At 43.2% G+C, this 19,438-nt stretch overlaps 1 protein-coding gene across 1 annotated transcript in view; it reads right to left on the reverse strand.

Moving 5' to 3' along the window:
• Positions 1-1,240: 1,240 nt before the first annotated feature.
• The window catches only part of LOC124616467, a 34,009-nt gene continuing 15,811 nt past the window's right edge, over positions 1,241-19,438 (reverse strand). Inside the window, exons 2-4 of the mRNA XM_047144776.1 lie at positions 6,050-6,106; positions 5,794-5,949; positions 1,241-1,495 (exon numbers count right to left, since the gene is read on the reverse strand). Coding sequence (XP_047000732.1) covers positions 1,395-1,495; positions 5,794-5,949; positions 6,050-6,106 — 314 coding nt within the window. The 3' untranslated portion in view covers positions 1,241-1,394. The remainder of the gene's footprint in view (positions 1,496-5,793; positions 5,950-6,049; positions 6,107-19,438) is intronic.

The raw sequence follows: 19,438 nt of genomic DNA on the forward strand, positions 1-19,438 counted from the left end.
GCAATGGGTCACAAAATATTTCAATATCTGTGAATCTATTCCTTTTTAATGTCATAATAAATGCTTTGGATGTAGCCAAAAAGAGTGTTCTTGTCTATCAAGATATTCTACAGCAGAAATTCAATTACAAATAATACAAATTTATCTTTCTTATTTTTTGACATAATTTTCATCCACACTTCCACTACCTGGAAGTCCTCCACATAACACCTGAACTATTTGAGAGCGAGAAAAATTATGCTCTTGAGAAAATGAGCCTACGAAATAATTTCATTACATCTTATTCTTCAAGAGCTATTTCCTCATGGGCGTACAGCATTATGTATTATATCACATAATCAAATGCGTTAGTTAACTCGTCACCCATGAGCCTCTGCACGCCTTCACTGATACGATTTGCTACATTCTGTGGAATAGTGTCAGTACAGGAAAGTTACCAAAGATTGCATTTTGGCAAACAGTATTATACGACACATTGTAGTGTAATTAACAATAATGATAATAATAATAGTATTTACATAACAACAATATTAATATGAATTTAATGGTAATACACTTCCTTGAAAGATATCCCTCAGTAATGGTTTGCTAGTGCTAGCTCTCTATATAACAGAAATTAGTAATAGATCTCTACAACCACAGTATTCATTCACTAACATTGTCCAGAGTTATTTCTCATAAATTGCGTTTCCAATGTGATTTATTTTTCGAAAATCTTTTACCTGCCTTCACAGAACCACTACCAAATTTTGTGTTTCTGTAGTAATGAAGGGGATGCGCGAATTAATGAAAACAAATAGTTCTCATACATGAGGAACACCTGGTAGTTTGAATCATGAGCATGGCACAGAGTAGGTTTTCATTACTTAGTGTATGTAAACATGCATGTTACAATGTACTGTTAAATAGTTCTCAATCTGAATTATTTAAATCCTTAAACATAACTGTTTTGTGCGAGTAAAGAGTAGTACTGCAGGTTTTTGATGACACATGGAGGGAAGACTACATCCAGGACTTTTGTAATTCGATTCTTATTCAATTTCAACTATCTGTTCCGTTTTCAGACTTTGAAAGTACACTTCAGTGCTACGTAAAACTAATATGTACTAATATTACTAGGTCGCAAAAAACCAGTATTAGAATAAATACTGTGATTTTTATAGTATATGGTTTTATTACCTATTCTTAACTCCTTAAATAACACCCCGCATCGCTTTCCCTCAGCAAATATACGGCAGAAATAACTAAATCTTCGTATTTTCCAAGAAATACTTTCTTCTATTCGTAAGAATATATCACACAGTCTTCTTTGATCATGACGTCTTAACTTTTGTACCTACATTTTACCACTGTACTGGGCGAAATATTAAAAAATACTTCTGCTGAGATTTGTTTTACTGTCGGTATATTGGGTTATGTGCTAGCAGTATACGACGAGAATCATATGCAACTGCTACAATACAGTGTGGTGGAGACTCCGGAGACTGCATGACAGCTGCAAAAAAAAAAAATAATAATGTTCCAGTTCTATCATATGACATGTCGGCTTCAAAACACTACACATATCTAAGGAAATTAAAAACTCATGATACAAATGGTAACTTGAAACTTTAAGACGTAGACAAATATGTATCAACGTACAGAAGTAATGTTTCCAAATTGGCATGCTGATGGTCCATTGTAAGCAGAGAAATCACTGTGAGAATCTCTCAAAATATCTGTAGGGTACGTCAATGTTAACGTATCATGGAACTTAAGGCAAAGATCTGCAGCTACGTTGGCTCTTACTTAGTTTTTTGTATTCTAAATCCCTATGAAAAGTTAAATCTCTTTCTTTATTTGCTGTTGTGGTATCAGAGAGAATTTAAAATTAAGGGGAGATACTGTTAACGTTTTTAGTTCTTTCGGCTGTAAACCATTCACGACTTTAATTTACGAAACAAGCGAATCACACTTGGTAGCTTGGTACACATCTGCTACCCCACGTTAGTTTTGTGTTCACTTATGATCACAGTGATTTCGCTGAATCGAAATTAACTTTTGTCTCAGTTTTATTACATAGAATTATACAGATCATCTTTGCTATCAAGATGAGCTACTTGGGAAACTATAAATCGTAGTTTGTATTTCTCACGTCGCTTGAGAAAGACTTAGATGTGATAAAGGCTTATCGTGAGCATAATGGGTGATCTCAGTAAGCTGTCCACATCAAAAATTTTTGGATTCGTTTAGGATATCGTAATTCTGTTTTCACTCATGTAATTGTAAGAAAGTCTTCACTAACGACGTATAGTCTCTTTTTGAAGTTGTATTAATTACAGAGACTTCGGTACCAGTCTCTTCTTTTGTAACAGGTGTGTTGGAAGTATTGTTGATGTCAACGAGATGAATTCAACTGCACTTCACCTTTCTGAATCCGATAAGTAGTTTCGGAGAAATAACAATATTTAGAACACAAGATTTATCAGTTTTGATCATCAAATCGGTTGTTGTATTGCATGAAAGTACGTATTATTGTACGGAACAATCACATCTAGTTGAGTGGGCGATGCAGTAGTGACAATTTCGGAATGGTTGATAAATGTTTAATTTAAAGTTTTGTACTAACTATTTTCAACTACATGTGACAAGATCAACGCACCGACTGGAGGATAAAGCTGGTGGCATATGAGGATAGTTCACCAGTTGACTGCGGTGAAAGCTTTTGTGGTTTGCTAGCCAATGGTGCCACAAGAGGCCGTTTTATTCAGTATTTTTATAGTAACATCGACCAATTTAGCATCAAACAAACCAAGCAAACATTAAGAATCAGTGGTGGACTTACAATTTTAAGCGCCTTGTTCCAGCAATCAAAATGCGGCTCACTTTGATACACATGAAGATGGATGAAATTTCAGTTTATCAATCATTGAACAAGCTCTGAACAATACAAACAGAATAATGTACTGTACCCACACTTACCTCAATAACATAAGCTAAGAGTAAATACTTCAGACAAAGAATTCCCAGGTCATGACTGAAAGGACTCAGCATACGAAAAAGGAGAAAGTTCCTCCACTTAGGCTTCTGAACAATCGCCGACATAAACGTAATTAAGCCTTCTTTACACCGGAGCGAATACAAGCGTTCACGAGCTTTCGCTTTTTGCTGTGACCAAGCATTTATACTGGAGAACACGACAGTTTGAGTGCAACCTACCAGTGCTAGAACGTAATGTTGTTTGTTGCCACACCGAATCACTCGATATACCCGAGTTATAACCACGACGCAAAACTGTGGTACGCAGACAGGATTAGTACGCCCGGTGAGAGTGTTGATACCGTTGAAGCAAGCAAAACGGCGTAGGAAAACAAGAAATATGCCTAGCTGTTTGCATTTATACGCAAATGTGAAGCGCTTCGCTTGGAAGTAGTGCTGAATTACGGTTCCAACCTTCATTAGCAGTATTCCAAAACTGTGTACATATTTCGGTTAACGCTTTTCACTGGTTTCTCATAACAACTGAAGGGAAATCGGAACGATTTTAGCCGACGAGGAACATAATGTAAGAAGAGCTACTACATCTCAGGTAGTCCATGGTGTTTGTAGTGGCATTTGTGAACCACATTTACGATTTCATTGAAGTACATATGAGGAGAATAATGTCGATAAACTATGATTAATGGAATGTTGATATGCTTACTACCTTTCAGGTAAGCTAGTTGATAAGATCTGCTAACAAGTTTCTTAGAGGGCAGATCGTGGGTAGGCGATTTTTATTTATTGGTAATTAAGTCAAAAAACCTCTAAAATAACGATGGTAAATCAGATATTTAATCAAAACTTCAATGGATGTAAGTAAGGAGAATATTAGGACTTCACTATATTTTCAGTTTTAATCAGCATAATACACTGGTGCACAAAACTTAAGGACGAAAGTAACTTTCGTATGATGTGTCACTGCCAAGTAACACCACTTGACTAAACTTGGACCATACATAGAAAGAACTCCGACGGTGTAGTGCGGAAGGTATCTTAAAGAAATACACAGTCTGGTGTGTAGCAAGGGGAGGGGGCTGGAGAGGGTACTTTGTGTACCGCTGCTGTTCCGCCCTTTTCCTGTTCCAGTTGCGAATGTTTTACAGTACGGACGATTGCCAGTAAGCCTCCGGTGACCTCGAATTTCTCTAACTTTTACCGTCACGGCCTTTTGCGAAATATAAGTGAGACGAAGCGACATACTGGACGACTTAGGTGAAAAGAAACTGAAATACACCTGGAACTTATCACATCCTCTGTTGTAACCTCAACAAAATTCTTGAAACCTATTGAAAAACTGCACACACACACACACACACACAAGATCAAAAAGCAGAAAATAATTATTTAACTAAAAAGTTTTTATACACTGAAGAGCCAAAGATACTGGTTCACCTGCCTAACACGCGGAAGTGCCGCAATGCGACGTGGCATGGGCTCGACTAATGTCTGAAGTAGTGCAGGATGGAACTGATACTATGAATCCTCTAGGGCTCTCCATAAATCCGTAAGAGTACGAGGGGGTGGAGATGTCTTCTCTACAGCACGTTGCAAGGCATCCCAGATATCCTCAGTAACCTTCATGTCTGGGGAGTTTGGTGGCCAGCGGAAGTGTTTAAACTCAGAAGAGTGTTCCTGGAGCCGCTCTGCAGCAATTCTGGACATGTGGGGTGTCTCACTGTCTTGCTGGAATTACCCAAGTCCGTCGGAATGCACAATGAACATGATGGACGCAGGTGATCCGACAGTATGCTTATGTGTCACCTGTCAAAGTCGTATCTAGACGTATCAGGGGTCACATATCAATCCAACTGCATACGCCCCACAGCATTACGGAGCCTCCACCAGCTTGAACAGTCCCCTGCTGGCATCATGGGTTCACGAGGTTGTTTCCACGCCCGTACACGTCCATCCGCTCGATACAATTTGAAACGAGACTCGTCCGACCAGGCAACATGTTTCCAGCCATCAACAGTCCAATGTCGGTGTTGGCGGGCCCAGGCGAGGCGTAAAGCTTTGTGTTGTGGACTCATCAAGGATACACGATTGGGCCTTCGGCTCCGAAAACCCATATCGATGATTTTCTGCTGAATGGTTCGCACGCTGACACTTGTTGGTGGTCCAGCAATGAAATCTACAGCAATTTGCGAAACGGTTGCACTTCTGTCACGTTACTCCGGTTCTTGCAGGATCTTTTTCCTGCCACAGCCATGTCGGAGATTTGATCTTTTACTGGATTCCTGATATTCACGGTACACTCGTGAAATGGTCGTACGGGAAAATCCCCACTTCATCACTACCTCGAACACGCTGTGTCCCATCACTCGTGCGCCGACCATAACACCACGTTCAACTAACTTAAATCGTGATAACCTGCCATTGTAGCAGCAGTAGCCGATCTAACAACTGCGCCAGACACTTGTTGTCTTATATAGGCGTTGTATGTTCACTTGTCTCTGTATTTGGATACGCATGCCTGTGCCAGTTTCTTTGGTGCTTCAATGTATAACACGTTTCTAAAATGGCCTAAAAAGGTAAAATAACTTCTTCTAAGCCCATACAGATTCCTAACCCCATACAGATAGTCCATTTTATTAACGTGTTATATTAAAAAGTTTCTATTTAAATTATTTTTGTGAAGTAAATACGAAAAAAGTGTCAATAGACAAGAAGCATTTTTTTCCGTACTTCATAATACAGTAGCAGATCACACACAATTCCTATGCAGTATGGATAAATTTTAGTTCAATTGTTACTTAGTTAGGAAAGGTGTACCTTGTGGCTGAGGTAATTGATTGTACACAGCGTGCCTCATACTTTTTTCTGGAGTATACGACTGGGGAAAATTCACTTGCACAGGTTGACTTGCAACAACTGTCACAGACGGTATCTGGTTTAACGACGGCACTGAAGTTTTTGTCTTTTTGACACCTGTAAATTACCTTCTGTTAGTATTGCATGTCCAATACCACTAATAAGTACAGCGAATGAATGAAAGTCAAGCAAGGTCACGAAGTATTCACTCACATACCTTTGTTAACACTACCCTTCTTTTTTCGCCCATATGAGGTATCACCCCTGCCAAAGCCTGAAAATTCATATCTGTTAGTATGAATACGTGACTCTCAATCTATGCAAGTTACCTATCATCCAGTAGCAAGATACATACGCTTATAAACAGTCCAGTTGTTTCTTCGCTTATACAGATTACAACCTGGGCAGAATGAACGGATTACCAAAATTACAACTACGACCCCAATCAGTGAAGAAAAACCAATGAAAATGGTCCACATATCTGTCTTAGTAAATCTGAAAGTTAAAATTTAAAAGCCTTAATTAACAAGAGTAATTTGAAGGTAAGTACATATGTGAATGATTTTTGTAAGTTTATCTACTATATTGCTAACCCGAAAACTTTTAAACTAAAGAATCAAGCAAATTCAATGAACGATTATAAACAGTCAGATAGTGACAGGTTTTTCTCTAAACAATGAAAAGAAAAACTAAATGCACTATCTGATCGAAAGTATCCAGACACCTATGACTGGACATTAACATGGGATGGACACCTTGAATTACGTGTCTGATTATCTGTGGAGCAATTGGCAGCCAATTTATCCTCAAGAACCGAAACCAGAGTAGGTAGTAATGCATTGCTGCACGTTTTATTCGTGCGGCATTTGGACTACTAGTGCCTGCCACCTAGCAAGTTTCGTGCGGGCTGGAGCCAAGGACCCCAACCACGCGGCTCTTGCTACGCAGCTGAGGCCGTGGATCCGTGGCCCATGCAGCACTACGTGGAGGCAGAGCTTCGTAGAGGCCTTATGTACTCTTTCTTTGTGTAAATGCTAGATGTATTATACTTTTCATCCATTGAAAATGAAATCGTAAATCGGAAGATGTAAAAAAAAATATATTTTTTTTTTAAATTTAAGAAGAACGACAGAAAGAGACTGAGTGGTAGTTCCTCCTCCACCTGCACTGCCCAGGGAGCAGGTCTCAGAATGTGACCTCAAACCCAAAATCCCCGTGCAGTGCCTCCCAAGGTTACTTACTGAGGTGTGGTAATATGCTATTCTATTTAATTCCAGGCTAGTGCTTCACAGTTAAGCCGAGTGCCTGGTACAATAACCAGCCACATTGGGTTATACATTCAACGCGGTGTTTGTGTAGTATGTGATAAAATATTATTATTCATATGTGTTGTGTGTGCTATGTATTGTGATTCTTCGTGTGTTTTGTCATGTGTGAACTCTTATTCTAACTTATGCTCTGTGCTAGAACCAGTATCATTAAAGTAACTGGTTTAACGTGGCACCTGGTGTAGTAACTGGCCATGATTACATAACAATTTGTCATTGGGTTGATCCATGTCAAATGATTCTATATTTGAGTGGATACATGTTTTTCTTCGTTAGTTACGTCCTCTAAATCGGTGTTGGAGGAATCCATTGTCCTGGAGTCATCATCTGAACTAACACGTCATCTCTTTGTCGTCTACTACTTTGCCTGTAAGATCTCGTTTGCTTATACACTCATGCTCATAAATTAAGGATAATGCTGATACATGGTGAAACATCGCTCTGGAGGGCGGTTTGCGGGTTTAAATCACCTCGGGGTATAACCATGCGGTGCATTTGAGCTGCGGTCGTCGCGCGGTGGCGCTAGCAGCTGTCCACATACACAGAGGTGTGTTGGTGCATCTCAGAGTACGGTGCAGCGAGTAAGTGTGCAGACGTTTTCGGACATGCTAATGGTGACTGTGTGTTGAAAGTGGCTCAGAGAATACATATTGATGACGTTGTGAGGCGTAGAATACCAGGGCGACTGGAGGCTCGTCAAACACAGCAGGTCGTAGCACGGGCCCTCCGTGTGCCACAAAGTGTGATCTCAGGATTATGGCAACGATTCCAGCAGACAGGAAACGTGTCCAGGCGCTACAGTACGAGACGTACAAAGTGTACAACACCACAAGAAGACCGATATCCCACCGCAGATGGCCACGGAGTACTGCAGGTAGCCTTGCTCGGGACCTTACCGCAGCCACACAGTCTACAAACGACTGAACAGACATGATTTATTCACCTGGAGACCTAAGAGGTGCTTTCCGCTGACCCCTGGTCACAGGAGAGCCCGTAAAGCCTGGTGTCAGGTACATAGTACATGGATACACCCCTGCATGTCTTTGACAGAGAAACTGTAACAGGTCAAGTGTACGGGACGTCATTTTTCACCAGTATGTCCGCCTTTTCAGGGGTGTAGTGTATCCCACCTTCCTCCTGATGGATGATAACGTATGGCCCCACCGAGCTGCCATCGTGGAGGAGTACCTTGAAACAGAAGATATCAGGCGAATGGAGTGAACTGCCTATTCTCCAGACCTAAACCCCATCGAGCACGTCTGGGATGCTCTCGGTTGACGTATCGCTCACGTCTTCAAACCCCTAGGGCACTTCAGGAGCTCCGACAGGCACTGGTGCTAGAATGAGAGGCTATACCCCAGCGGCTGCTCGACCACCTGATCCAGAGTATGCCAACCCGTTGCGCGGCCTGTGTTCGTGTGCATGGTGATCATATCCCATATTGATGTTAGGGTACATGCGCAGTAAACAGTGGCGCTTTGTAGCACATGTGTTTCAGGACGGTTTTCTCAAATTATCACCAATACCATGGACTTACAGATCTGTGTCGTGTGTGTTGCCTATGTGCCTATGGTATTAGCGCCTGTTTCGTGTAGTGCCACGTTGTGTGGCACCACATTCTGCAATTATCATTAATTTATGAGCATGAGTGTAGATGGCGTATTCTGTCTTGAGTATGTGGTCAGTTAGTTCACTTAATTGTACCGATTTCTTTGGATACCTGTGTTTGTGCTGAAGTTTTTCTGCTCTAATTCCTGTAACATTTCGCCGTGTGTGTGAGTACTGTATAGCATGATACATTCGGCTGATCCATATTCACTAAACTGGCAATTGCCGTCCATAGAAAGTGGGATGCACTAGAGATGCGCTGGATATGGGCCCTGACCAGTCAGGAAATCAACCATGCCATGGCCACAATTGGCATGATTCATCTTTTACCTTTCCCTGACGTTCGGGAAAATGATGTACAACCTACAGCCTTTATCACTTTGGTCTCACTCCCACTGCCAGACGTTCAACCACCAAGCAATTAGTTGGCCTTGGTGTTCGACGTTTTCCTCTATTATGTCCCTCACATTACCGTGTCTTCAAGCCAATAGCAACATGGTCCTGCATCCTTTCGTTATGTCGTTCGGGAAGACACCAAATACCACACACAGCGCCTCTGCTGTTGTAGTGCACAATGTCCCTGACTGCCTCATGAGTAAACTCATTTCTCCACGAATCCCAAGGTCCTGTTGGTCATTGGAGCTAGCCTACATGCCCGTGTACTTGCTGCGAAGCTCACCACGAATTCATAGAGAGGAAAATAGTATACTCACGTGTGTGACAGATAGTCTGTACTATCTACTGTTTATGCTGGAGCTTCGTAGAGTATTTTCTCTGCTTTACTGGAAGTTATGAGCATGTGTTGGGTGAAACTGTGCATTCCGTCAGTGTGTACTCCCAAATATCGTGAGGCTGTTTCTCTTTTAATGTTTATGTTGTGTATTTTAATCGATGGGTATCGTTGTAACGTGTCTTTCAATACAGTGTATACTGTCTTATGTGGTATAGGGTGCTGGGGTCTAGAGCGAAATCAACGTTCTAAATCCTCGCAAAGGTGTTCCACTGGGTTCAGGTTGGGGCTCTGGGTAGGCCAGTCCATTTCAGAAAAGTCATTGTCCTGAGAACATTTCCTCACAGTTGCTGCTTTAAGACAGGGTGCATTCCCTTGTTTATAAAATCTTCGTCGTCGAGCTGTTCCTCTACCGATGGTAGGTAACGTTTTCCAGACAGTCGCCAAACCCAAACCTTCCCATCGAGTTGCCACATCGTATAACATGATTCATCGCTGCAAATCCCACGTTTCCAACCATCTACTGCCCAGTGACGTTCCTCCTTACACCACAGCTAGCATCGCCTACTGTGATTACAGAAACATACAATATGGAACTGAGCACTAGATATCAAGAGAGGTGGAGCCGCCAATATAAAACGAGGCAGAGAGTATTGTGCTGGCAGTAGAACAGCAGTACCAGAAGAATGAGTCGTCAGGAGAGTCGCTGGCTTCTAACGTGGACTAATCACATCACCTGAGTAACAAATCCATCATGGATATTTCAGCCCTCCTAAGGCTGCCCAAGTCGATTAATGGTGACGTGGTTGTGAAGGGGAAACACGAAGGAATAACCACAGCTAAATCGAGACCAAACAGACCTCATGTACTGACACAGACAGAGACAGTCGAGCATTGCGGAAGGTATTTGTAAAAAGTCCCTTGAAATCTGCACTTCTGAATACTACCAGCAATCCAGCTAATGCAATGAGTGTGCGTAGGCAGATACAAAGAACAGAATACAGTTTCAGAGCAGTTCCCATAAGCCATGCATTTCCCGTCGTCAGTGCCAAGCTACGCTTGAAGTGGCGTAAAATGCGACGTTACTGGTCACTGGATGACTGGATTCGAGTGATCTTGAGTGATGAATCATGCTATACGCTGCAACTATCCGATGGAAGAATTTGGGTTTGGCGAATGCTCGGAGAACTTTACCTCCCATCATGTGCAGTGCTAACAATGAAGTATGGAGGAGGTGGTATTTTGGTACTTGCTTATTGCACTTAAGACGATGTCAACACATTTTACGGTGCTGTGTACTACATACAGTAGAGGAACAGTTCGGATTCAATGATCGTATCAGTATGACTATGTACCCTGTCCTAAAGCAGCATCCGTGAGGAAACGGTTTGTGTACAACAACATTCCTGAAACGCACTGGCCTGTCCAGAGTCCCGAGCTGAAGTTTATGTAACACCTTTGAGATGAGTTAGATTGTCGACTTCACTCCAGACCCCACCGTCCAACATCAGAACCATCTCTGGTATCGGCATTTGAAGACTGACATTGACGACTCATCGAAAGTGACCTCAGCAGAGTTCAAGCCGTCACAAAGGCGAAGGATAGATTCACACTCCCCATGCTGACATCCACTAGTACGTGTTTGGATGCTTTTGATCAGATGGTGTATACCAAGACCTACAGACTAAACTGCACTGTAAAGATGTAGCAAGACGAACACAGTAAATAAATTAAACCTCAGCACCACCATTATAAACGACCTGTACATACTCAAAACACGTAATAAAACTTGTTTTTTTTTTTTGTTTTTTAATTTTGAAGCGTTGTTTCAACTGTTTGTAATGTTGAATAAAAATGAGACAGTTACATATCTGCTAGCTTTTCATTATGTCAGTAATCTTACTTCTCCATGCGAAGTTGTTACTTATACACGGTCAATACATCTACAGTGACCCAGAGAAATAACACTAAATCCAGTGTAATGAATGAAACAAATTATTTATACATATCCAGCTGTTTCATTATCACGTGTTGAGCTCAACGTAGGAAACTGAAATTCATCATCACAGCACTTGTCTCTGTTAAACAGTACAGAACACAAGTCAGTGCAAGATGAACCTAAAACAATAAGACAACGGTATCGGATACTAAGTTTTATTTGCTGCAGTTCATGGCGCAATGATTTTCGATTGCTAGAATATCATATGAGAATGGAGTGAACTGTTACTAATCTGAAAACAAGAAAAAAATATTTTATTACAATGAAAAATTTTCTCAAGGACAAGGGAAATTAATCTCTACAGCGCAACAAGAACTTTATGTAGGGGAAGGGGAACATCCCTGCGTCCCTCACTCCACGCTATCTTCCGAAATCTTCTGATTTTCACCAAATATTCAACTTCCTTCGGAGAGGATTAACGTCTAACGTCCTGTCAATGGCGCTCGGAACGAACAAGGATGGGGAGGAAAATCGATTGTGCCATCATCAAAGGGGTTAATTTAAATCCCTCTGCTTTAGAATGAGAGTCCAGAGTCTCATACATTATGCAATCTCGCTCCGTGTCATTCTTCGACAGCGTATTTAGAACATCAACTTATTTTACGTTCTCCTCTGTCAGTTGGGTGACTATCAAAGGCTTTCTTTGTATCTCCTCTGTATTCTGAAATAGTCCACCATAATGGAAGACGTAAATATTATAGCTGTATAGGCCTACCAGTAACGCTGGTACTGGTATTTTACGGGCATAGTATTCACAGATGAAGTGTAGTTTCCCAGTACACTACCAATGAAGCTAAACATGGCTCTAACTGTGAACTCTGTTTCACCGTTCCAGTCATTCTATTTGTCATGTTCTCTTTATGTTAGTACCGGGTATCTGCATTTCTTGAATGACTCCAACTGTGACTCATTAACCGTTTAGTCGAACGAAACTGTATCTTATTAATTTACTTTGCATTTGCAGGCACCTCCCCGAAAACTTTTCCAAGATCTGCCAGTATACTCATAAAGATCTTCACGGAGAATATTTACCTAAAATAAACGTGTTAGCTGCTAAAAGTCTGAGATCAGAATAATATTATCTAACTAGATATTAATATTCGAGTGTAACACGAATAGTAACACTGCATTTACGCTTCTCTGCCTCTCATAGATTGCTTCTGAAGCACTCCGTATCATGTGGTTCGTTCTGTCAGATGATAAGAACTCAGTTCACTAATATAACCGAGTATTTTTGACAGTTTTATTTCTAATATGACTCGATAATGCTTTTTCAGAAATCATTCTTATGCAGTTTTCGCCAATGTTGTTACCAAATAAGCAGCCTTTTTGCAGTTGTTTTCGATATTGTGTACCGCAGAGGAACAATGTTTGAAAACAGCCCGTTACAGGACAGATCTGAGTGAACCGCAGTACAGTGGACAAATGTTTATAGTTGAACTAAAATTATAAATAAACACCAGCCAAATAAACTGCAATACAAGCCACGAACTCCCTCGTGTACTCACCTAAGGCATAATACAAGCATGTGAACAGCGAAGGCACTGCCAAACACCGTGTAATCACTGGCAACGTAGTTACAACGACACACTGCTCGGCTGCCTACTGTTTAAAACTGGTGATAAGTCCTGTTTCGCGTTCTCGCTGCACTTGTCCGCACAAGGAAGAGATATTCACGATCCGCTACGCTCTATCGCCACATATGAACTAGCTTTACTGGTTTCCCCGAACGGCTAAATGCTACACCTTTTTGCCTTTCCGGTCACCCGTCACGCAGCGCTTCCACCCGTGAAAGACGAAAGGTCTGGTCTGTTCTCATGGGTTTTCCTTTCTGTATAACGAGCAGAATATTATGACTCGTATTCGGTGGGAGTGGGAGGGGGCGATGGTGTTAAAATCCCCGCCCGACCATCCCAATTAAATTTTATCTTGAATAAAGTAAAGTTGCACTCGACCAGAAGGTGAGCTTAAACACCACAGTGCTTTGCTAAACATGGTTCTGTTGAACTGATTTTCTCCTAGCCAGTCATACGGAGACGCGCTGTTGAGTGTAGACACAAAATAGGGCGCAACTTGGTGTTTTTATCACAAATAAGTAGTGACAGGTAAAATCCTGTATCAGGTTGGAGATCGGATCGGAACCTCAGACGTTTGTATCAGTTGAGTGGCAACATACCCATTGAATGAATGAACTGCAAAGAAGATTTTATTTAACCTCTTCATCTCAGAGTAGCACTTGCAATCTGCGACCTCAGTTATTTGCTGGGTGTATTCCAGCCTCTGGTTTTCTCTACAGTTTTTACCCTCTACAACTCTCTCTAGTAGCATGGAAATTATTCCGTGATGGTTTAAGAGATGCCCTACCATCCTGTGCCTTCTTGTCAGTGTTTTCCATACATTTCTTTCCCCGTCGGTTCTGCGCTGAACCTTCTCATTCCTTACCTTATCAGTCCACTTAATTTTCGATATTCATCTGCAGCACACATTTCAAAGGCTTCGAATCTCTTCTGTTCCGGTTTTCCCACAGTCCATGTTTCACTACTGTACAATGCTGTTCTCCAAATGTACATTATCAGACATTTCTTCCACAGATAAAGGTCTATGTTTGATATTAGTAGACTTCTGTTGGCCAGGAATGCCCTTTTTGCCAGTGCTAGTATGCTTTTTATGTCCTCCTAGCTCCGTCCATCATGGGTTATTTTACTACCAACGTCGCAGAATTCCTTAACTCCATCTCTTGATGATCACCAGTCCTGATGTTAAGTTTCTCGCTGTTCTCATTTCTGCTACTTCTCATTACTTCCGTCTTTGTTCGATTTACTCTCAATACATATTCTGTACTACTTAGAGTGTTCATTCCATTCAACCCCTCCTGTAATTATTCTTCACTTTCACTGAGGACAGCAATGTCATCAGCGGATCTTGTCGATGATATCCTGTCACCTTTAATTTTATATCCATCCTAGCACCTTTCTTTTATTTCTGTCATGACTTCTTCCAAAATCGTATACCGTTTACAATGGGCTCGATGAGGTGCTAACTCCTGATCTAGCTTCCTTCTGTCTTCTACGTGTTCAAAAATGGCTGTGAGCACTATGGGACTTAACATCTGTGGTCATCAGTCCCCTAGAACTTAGAACTAATTAAACCTAACTAACCTAAGGACATCACACACATCCATGCCCGAGGCAGGATTTGAACCTGCGACCGTAGCAGTCGCGCGGTTCCGGACTGAGCGCCTAGAACCGCTGGACCACCGCGGCCGGCTTTCTACGTGTAAAGATATGCTGACATAATGTCTTCAACATACTTTATCTCCATGTCGAATGAGAATCCGGATTCACCGACATTTCGGAAGTTCTTCAGGGATGTTTTCTGAGCATTTTGTTAGAAAGGACCCATGGCCTCTAGTCGCCCATTGCAAAATAATTGCACTCCTTTTTTAAATGAAATAATTTTCACTTTTGGTTGTTATCATTTATTGCGATTGCAGTTTCGATGTGTTGTCATTTTCAAGCATTGTGGGATGCTGTAACCCATTCAGTAATAGACAGCTGTGCCGTGCTGTTTAAGAGCAGTTGCAGCAGGTATTGTGAATTTATTAGTTGTTCCATACACCATATACGATATGGAATTGGTGAAATAATTATGTAAGCATTGTAGTCTAAAGTTCACGTAGTAGGCGTAGTAAGACAAATACTTTTGTGTAGTAGGGATGGAAAGTGAATCACTTTTGTGATCCATTTACGACGCCTACAATAAGAAATTAAACTTCAATGTTTACATCTTTATATCACCAGCTGATAAATTCACAACACCTCCTGCAGCTGCTCTTACATTGCGCGGCGCAGCTTTATACTATTCAGCAGGTTACAACACCCCACAGTGCTTGAAAATGACAACTTGCTGAAATTGCAGTCGCAATAAGTAATGTTTTAACATCTGAAAGCGTAAATGATTTCATTTGAAACTTTCACAAAGGCTGTGGATCTAGTTATTATCAGACTTCTTAACTGCACTTTGTAAGCTTATTTGCCTTTGCATCTGAACTTAACTGAGAAACCCTGCTCAAGACTGCAAATATTTATGGTATATGCTGTGCTCCTTGCTTGGAAACAAACTTGTTCCATTCACTTGCAGTAATTGCTGTTGACATTAGTAATGCCCACTTTACTTTTCGCCCTCAAGCTTGCAAACAGCACTGCTCGGTATTGTCTCATGTTTGTTTTCATGCAGTGTCAGTTGTATGCTAACAGTGATTAAAATTAATATGGAAAGATTTATTGATGAAAATTTGCCCAAAATGCCCTTCATGTATGGGTTTACTGATTGCAGTAGAACTGCACAAATACACCACGCTTAACTGTTCCTGCGGCTACTGCAACAACATCACAGTAGAATGCACACAAAATAACACGGCCAGTGCCTGTGCAGACAGCATAGAAAGGGAGGGGACGACGCAAGTGGGCAGCTGCCCAGCATGCACTAGGTGAGGAGCAGCTCCGACCAACAAGTCTGCAAACGGTCGCATTAACGGACTAGGCTGGTGTCAGCAGTAACATATTTTTGTTTGTTGTAATTTCATGCCCCTGCCCCACATGAGCAGGGGACGGCTGGCAGCGGCAAAATCCGCCACTCTTCAGTCGAGTGGCATACAAATAACAAAAGAGCAAACTTATACATAAAAAGGGGGATATGAAAACACAGTAAGTGGAGATAATGGAAGTTAAGACATACACTAACAATGGTACATTCATTGGGGGACAGTTAAAAACGACATACAGTTAAAATAACACAGTCGACGATTTGTGGGGGCACTTAAAATTCATTGAAGTCACACACACAAGTTAAAAGTCGGCCACAGTATAAAAACACAGAGCGAGAGACACTTAAAAAGCCACTATAGCTAATGGGTCTGCAGGTCATGGTCTCGCGGTAGCGTTCTCGCTTCCCGAGCACGGAGTTACCAGGTTCAATTGCCGGCGGGGTTAGGGATTTTCACTGGCCTCGAGATGACTGGGTGTTGTTGTGTCGTCTTCATCATCATCATCCATCCCCATTACGGTTGGAGGAAGGCAATGGCAAACGACCTCCACTAGGACCTTGCCTAGTACAGTGGTACGGGTCTTCCGCATTGTTCCCCTACGCTCCGTCAAGGAGTATGGGACTTCATCATTATCATAGCTGACAGAGGACACATGAAGAATAAAAACTGCTGGTAAGGACCTACCGCAGGACAGGAGGCCTGATAGGAGGGAAAACAAGGGGAGAGGAAGGCGTAGGGGGAGCTGGACGGTGGTAGGGGCGGGGGGCCACCAACAGGCAGGAGACGGGTGGGGTGGGATATGAAGAGGGAAGGCAAGGCATGAGGGAACACAGAGGCATAGAAGAGAGGATGGGAAAGGGGGGGGAGCGTAGAAGGGAGGAAAACTGCTCAGGGAAAGGGAAGAGGGGGAGAGAGGGAGCCCTGAGGAGGAGGAAGGGGAACGTGGGGTTAGGGTTCGTATAAGGGGTAGATGTCAGGGAGAAGCTCATCGTCCAGGAGGGGTAGATGCTGTAAGTTGCATTGGAAAGGAGGTGGAGGGTGTGGAGATGGAGAGAGGAAAGGACACAACGGTAAAGGTGAAGTAATGGGCTGCAGGTGGAGAGGAAGGGGGACACCAGGGGATGGGGGCGATCGAGTTGGTGGGCAATGTACAGGGCGTGGATGTGTTCAAGGAAAAGAAAAGGTGGGGAAGGGGATAGGGTCGCAAAGGATGCACGTGGGGGACACAAGGTGGATACAGAAGGCGAGTTGGATTGTGTGGCATTCTAGGATGTGGAGGGCCTTAAAGAATCTGGGAGGGGCAGAAATCCAAGAGAAGAAGGATGAGGCAGATCAAGGATTTGTAGGTGTGAAGGATGGTGGAAGGATCTCAGCAATAATTCGTCAAGTCAGTAGTCTCTGACTAGAATACCAAAGAAGAAAATGAGCGCAAAAACAGTAGTAATACATGAACCTGATCCAAGTAAAATAAATTTGGATTTATTGATAAACCTCTGGACAATGACGGAAATTAGCCTTTCATAAATCCACATGTAACAAGACAAAGAACAACTGATGTGAGTGGTACAGTCCGGCCTGGTTTGCCGAGCAGTTCTAGGCACTACAGTCAGCAACCGCGCGACCGCTACGGTCACAGGTTCAAATCCTGCCTCGGGCATGGATGTGTGTGATGTCCTTATGTTAGGTTTAAGTAGTTCTAAGTTCTAGGGGACCTCAGAAGTTAAACCCCATAGTGCTCAGAGTCATTTGAACCATTTTTGAGTGGTACAACTAGATGAACACAGAGATAGTCAGAAAGTGCTGCTCCATGCATATATGTGCGTGAGTCACCAGCAGATGGCGCGGCAGAAGCCGCACTGTGTGCATGCCTCCCACAGGCGGTCTCCAGCAGCCAGCCCACGCTGATACGGTTGGTAACCGATTCAAGCACATTCATGCGGCGACACCACACTCTGCACACTTACCCGCACGCACACTAGTAACAGGGTAAAGCAAACCTCTTCCTTGTGTGAAGTGGGCACCCAGAGGAGACTCCAGCTACCTGACAAGATGCATCGGCTGGTTCCAGCGTCGGGGTAGCCGACGCTGATGGGGAGGGCGGGACATTGTTCTGGGAGTACAGTGGAGCGCGGGAATATGAATGTGCCCGAGGGCGGCGGGCCCACATGGCGCCCAACAATAGCACTGAAGAGGAGGTTGCCATTGCCATCTCTGTATTTTCATCAGCTGGCAGGTCTCAGTGTAGAGAAAACGGCACTGGACTCACCAGTGATGGTGGCTGAGGCGATGATGGCGAGGGTGCCAGTGAAGGCGGCCCGACTGTAATGACAGGCTGCAGCCACAGACCTGAGGTCAGAGATGGTGTGGCATCCAGCAACGGAAAGCTGGAATCCCAGGGCGCTGCATGTGGGGGAGGCATTCAATGGGACGGGGGCGCCTCCACAGCAGACAACGTTGGGCTCGAGGCAGAGGGCGGCAAGGCAGGCTGCAGTGACAGGAGCCATACACACAAACTGGTAGCTTCCAGCAGTAAGTGGGGACGCAACTGATCAAAGTGGCGCATCACTGGTTGTCAGCTCTAGGTACGTGACAAAGACGGCGTCACTGGTGGCAGACAACAGTGGCCAGTATCCACTTGAGCCGACGACCAAACCCTCACGGCCATACTGACGATCCCTGTACGAAGCGGCCAGATGAACCCAACCGCGACAATTGCTGAGCAGGCCACACAGAGTGGCTGCCGGCCGTGAAACAGCTAGGCTCCGCTCGCCCGTAGGCGTGAAGCCATAGGTGCTCAGAAAACGGAGAGGGGTGTCGTCTGGTGTAAAACCCACAACAAACTTTTTCTTTTGGTACCTGAATGTACGCACTAGTCATTCTACCTCGCCATTTGATTGAGGGCAGAGTGGCGGAGCCATAACATGACGAATCAGTGACGGGAACAAAAGAATTGAAAGGTGTGAGAAACAAACTGGGACCTATTATCATAAACTAAGGTACAAGGCTATCCCTCATCAGATAAACCCCCAAAAGCGTTCGAATTATAACCTCAGCCTACATCAACGCACTATAGAGTCTGCATAGGAGTCGTAATGCCGGCCGCGGTGGTCTAGCGGTTCTAGGCGCTCAGTCCGGAACCGCGCGACTGCTACGGTCGTAGGTTCGAATCCTGCCTCGGGCATGGATGTGTGTAATGTCCTTAGGTTAGTTAGGTTTAAGTGGTTCTAAGTCCTAGGGGACTGATGACCACAGATGTTAAGTCCCATAGTGCTCAGAGCCATTTGAACCATTTTGAAGTCGTAATGGTCATCAGTAACGAACTGACACATATGGCTAAGGCCGTGAAGTTCAGCTGCCCAGGCCATGTTTGACTGCTTTGGTTTCTTGCGGCATTG

The sequence above is a fragment of the Schistocerca americana genome, chromosome 5 (assembly GCF_021461395.2).
Source record: "Schistocerca americana isolate TAMUIC-IGC-003095 chromosome 5, iqSchAmer2.1, whole genome shotgun sequence".
NCBI classification, from domain to species: Eukaryota; Metazoa; Arthropoda; class Insecta; order Orthoptera; family Acrididae; genus Schistocerca; species Schistocerca americana.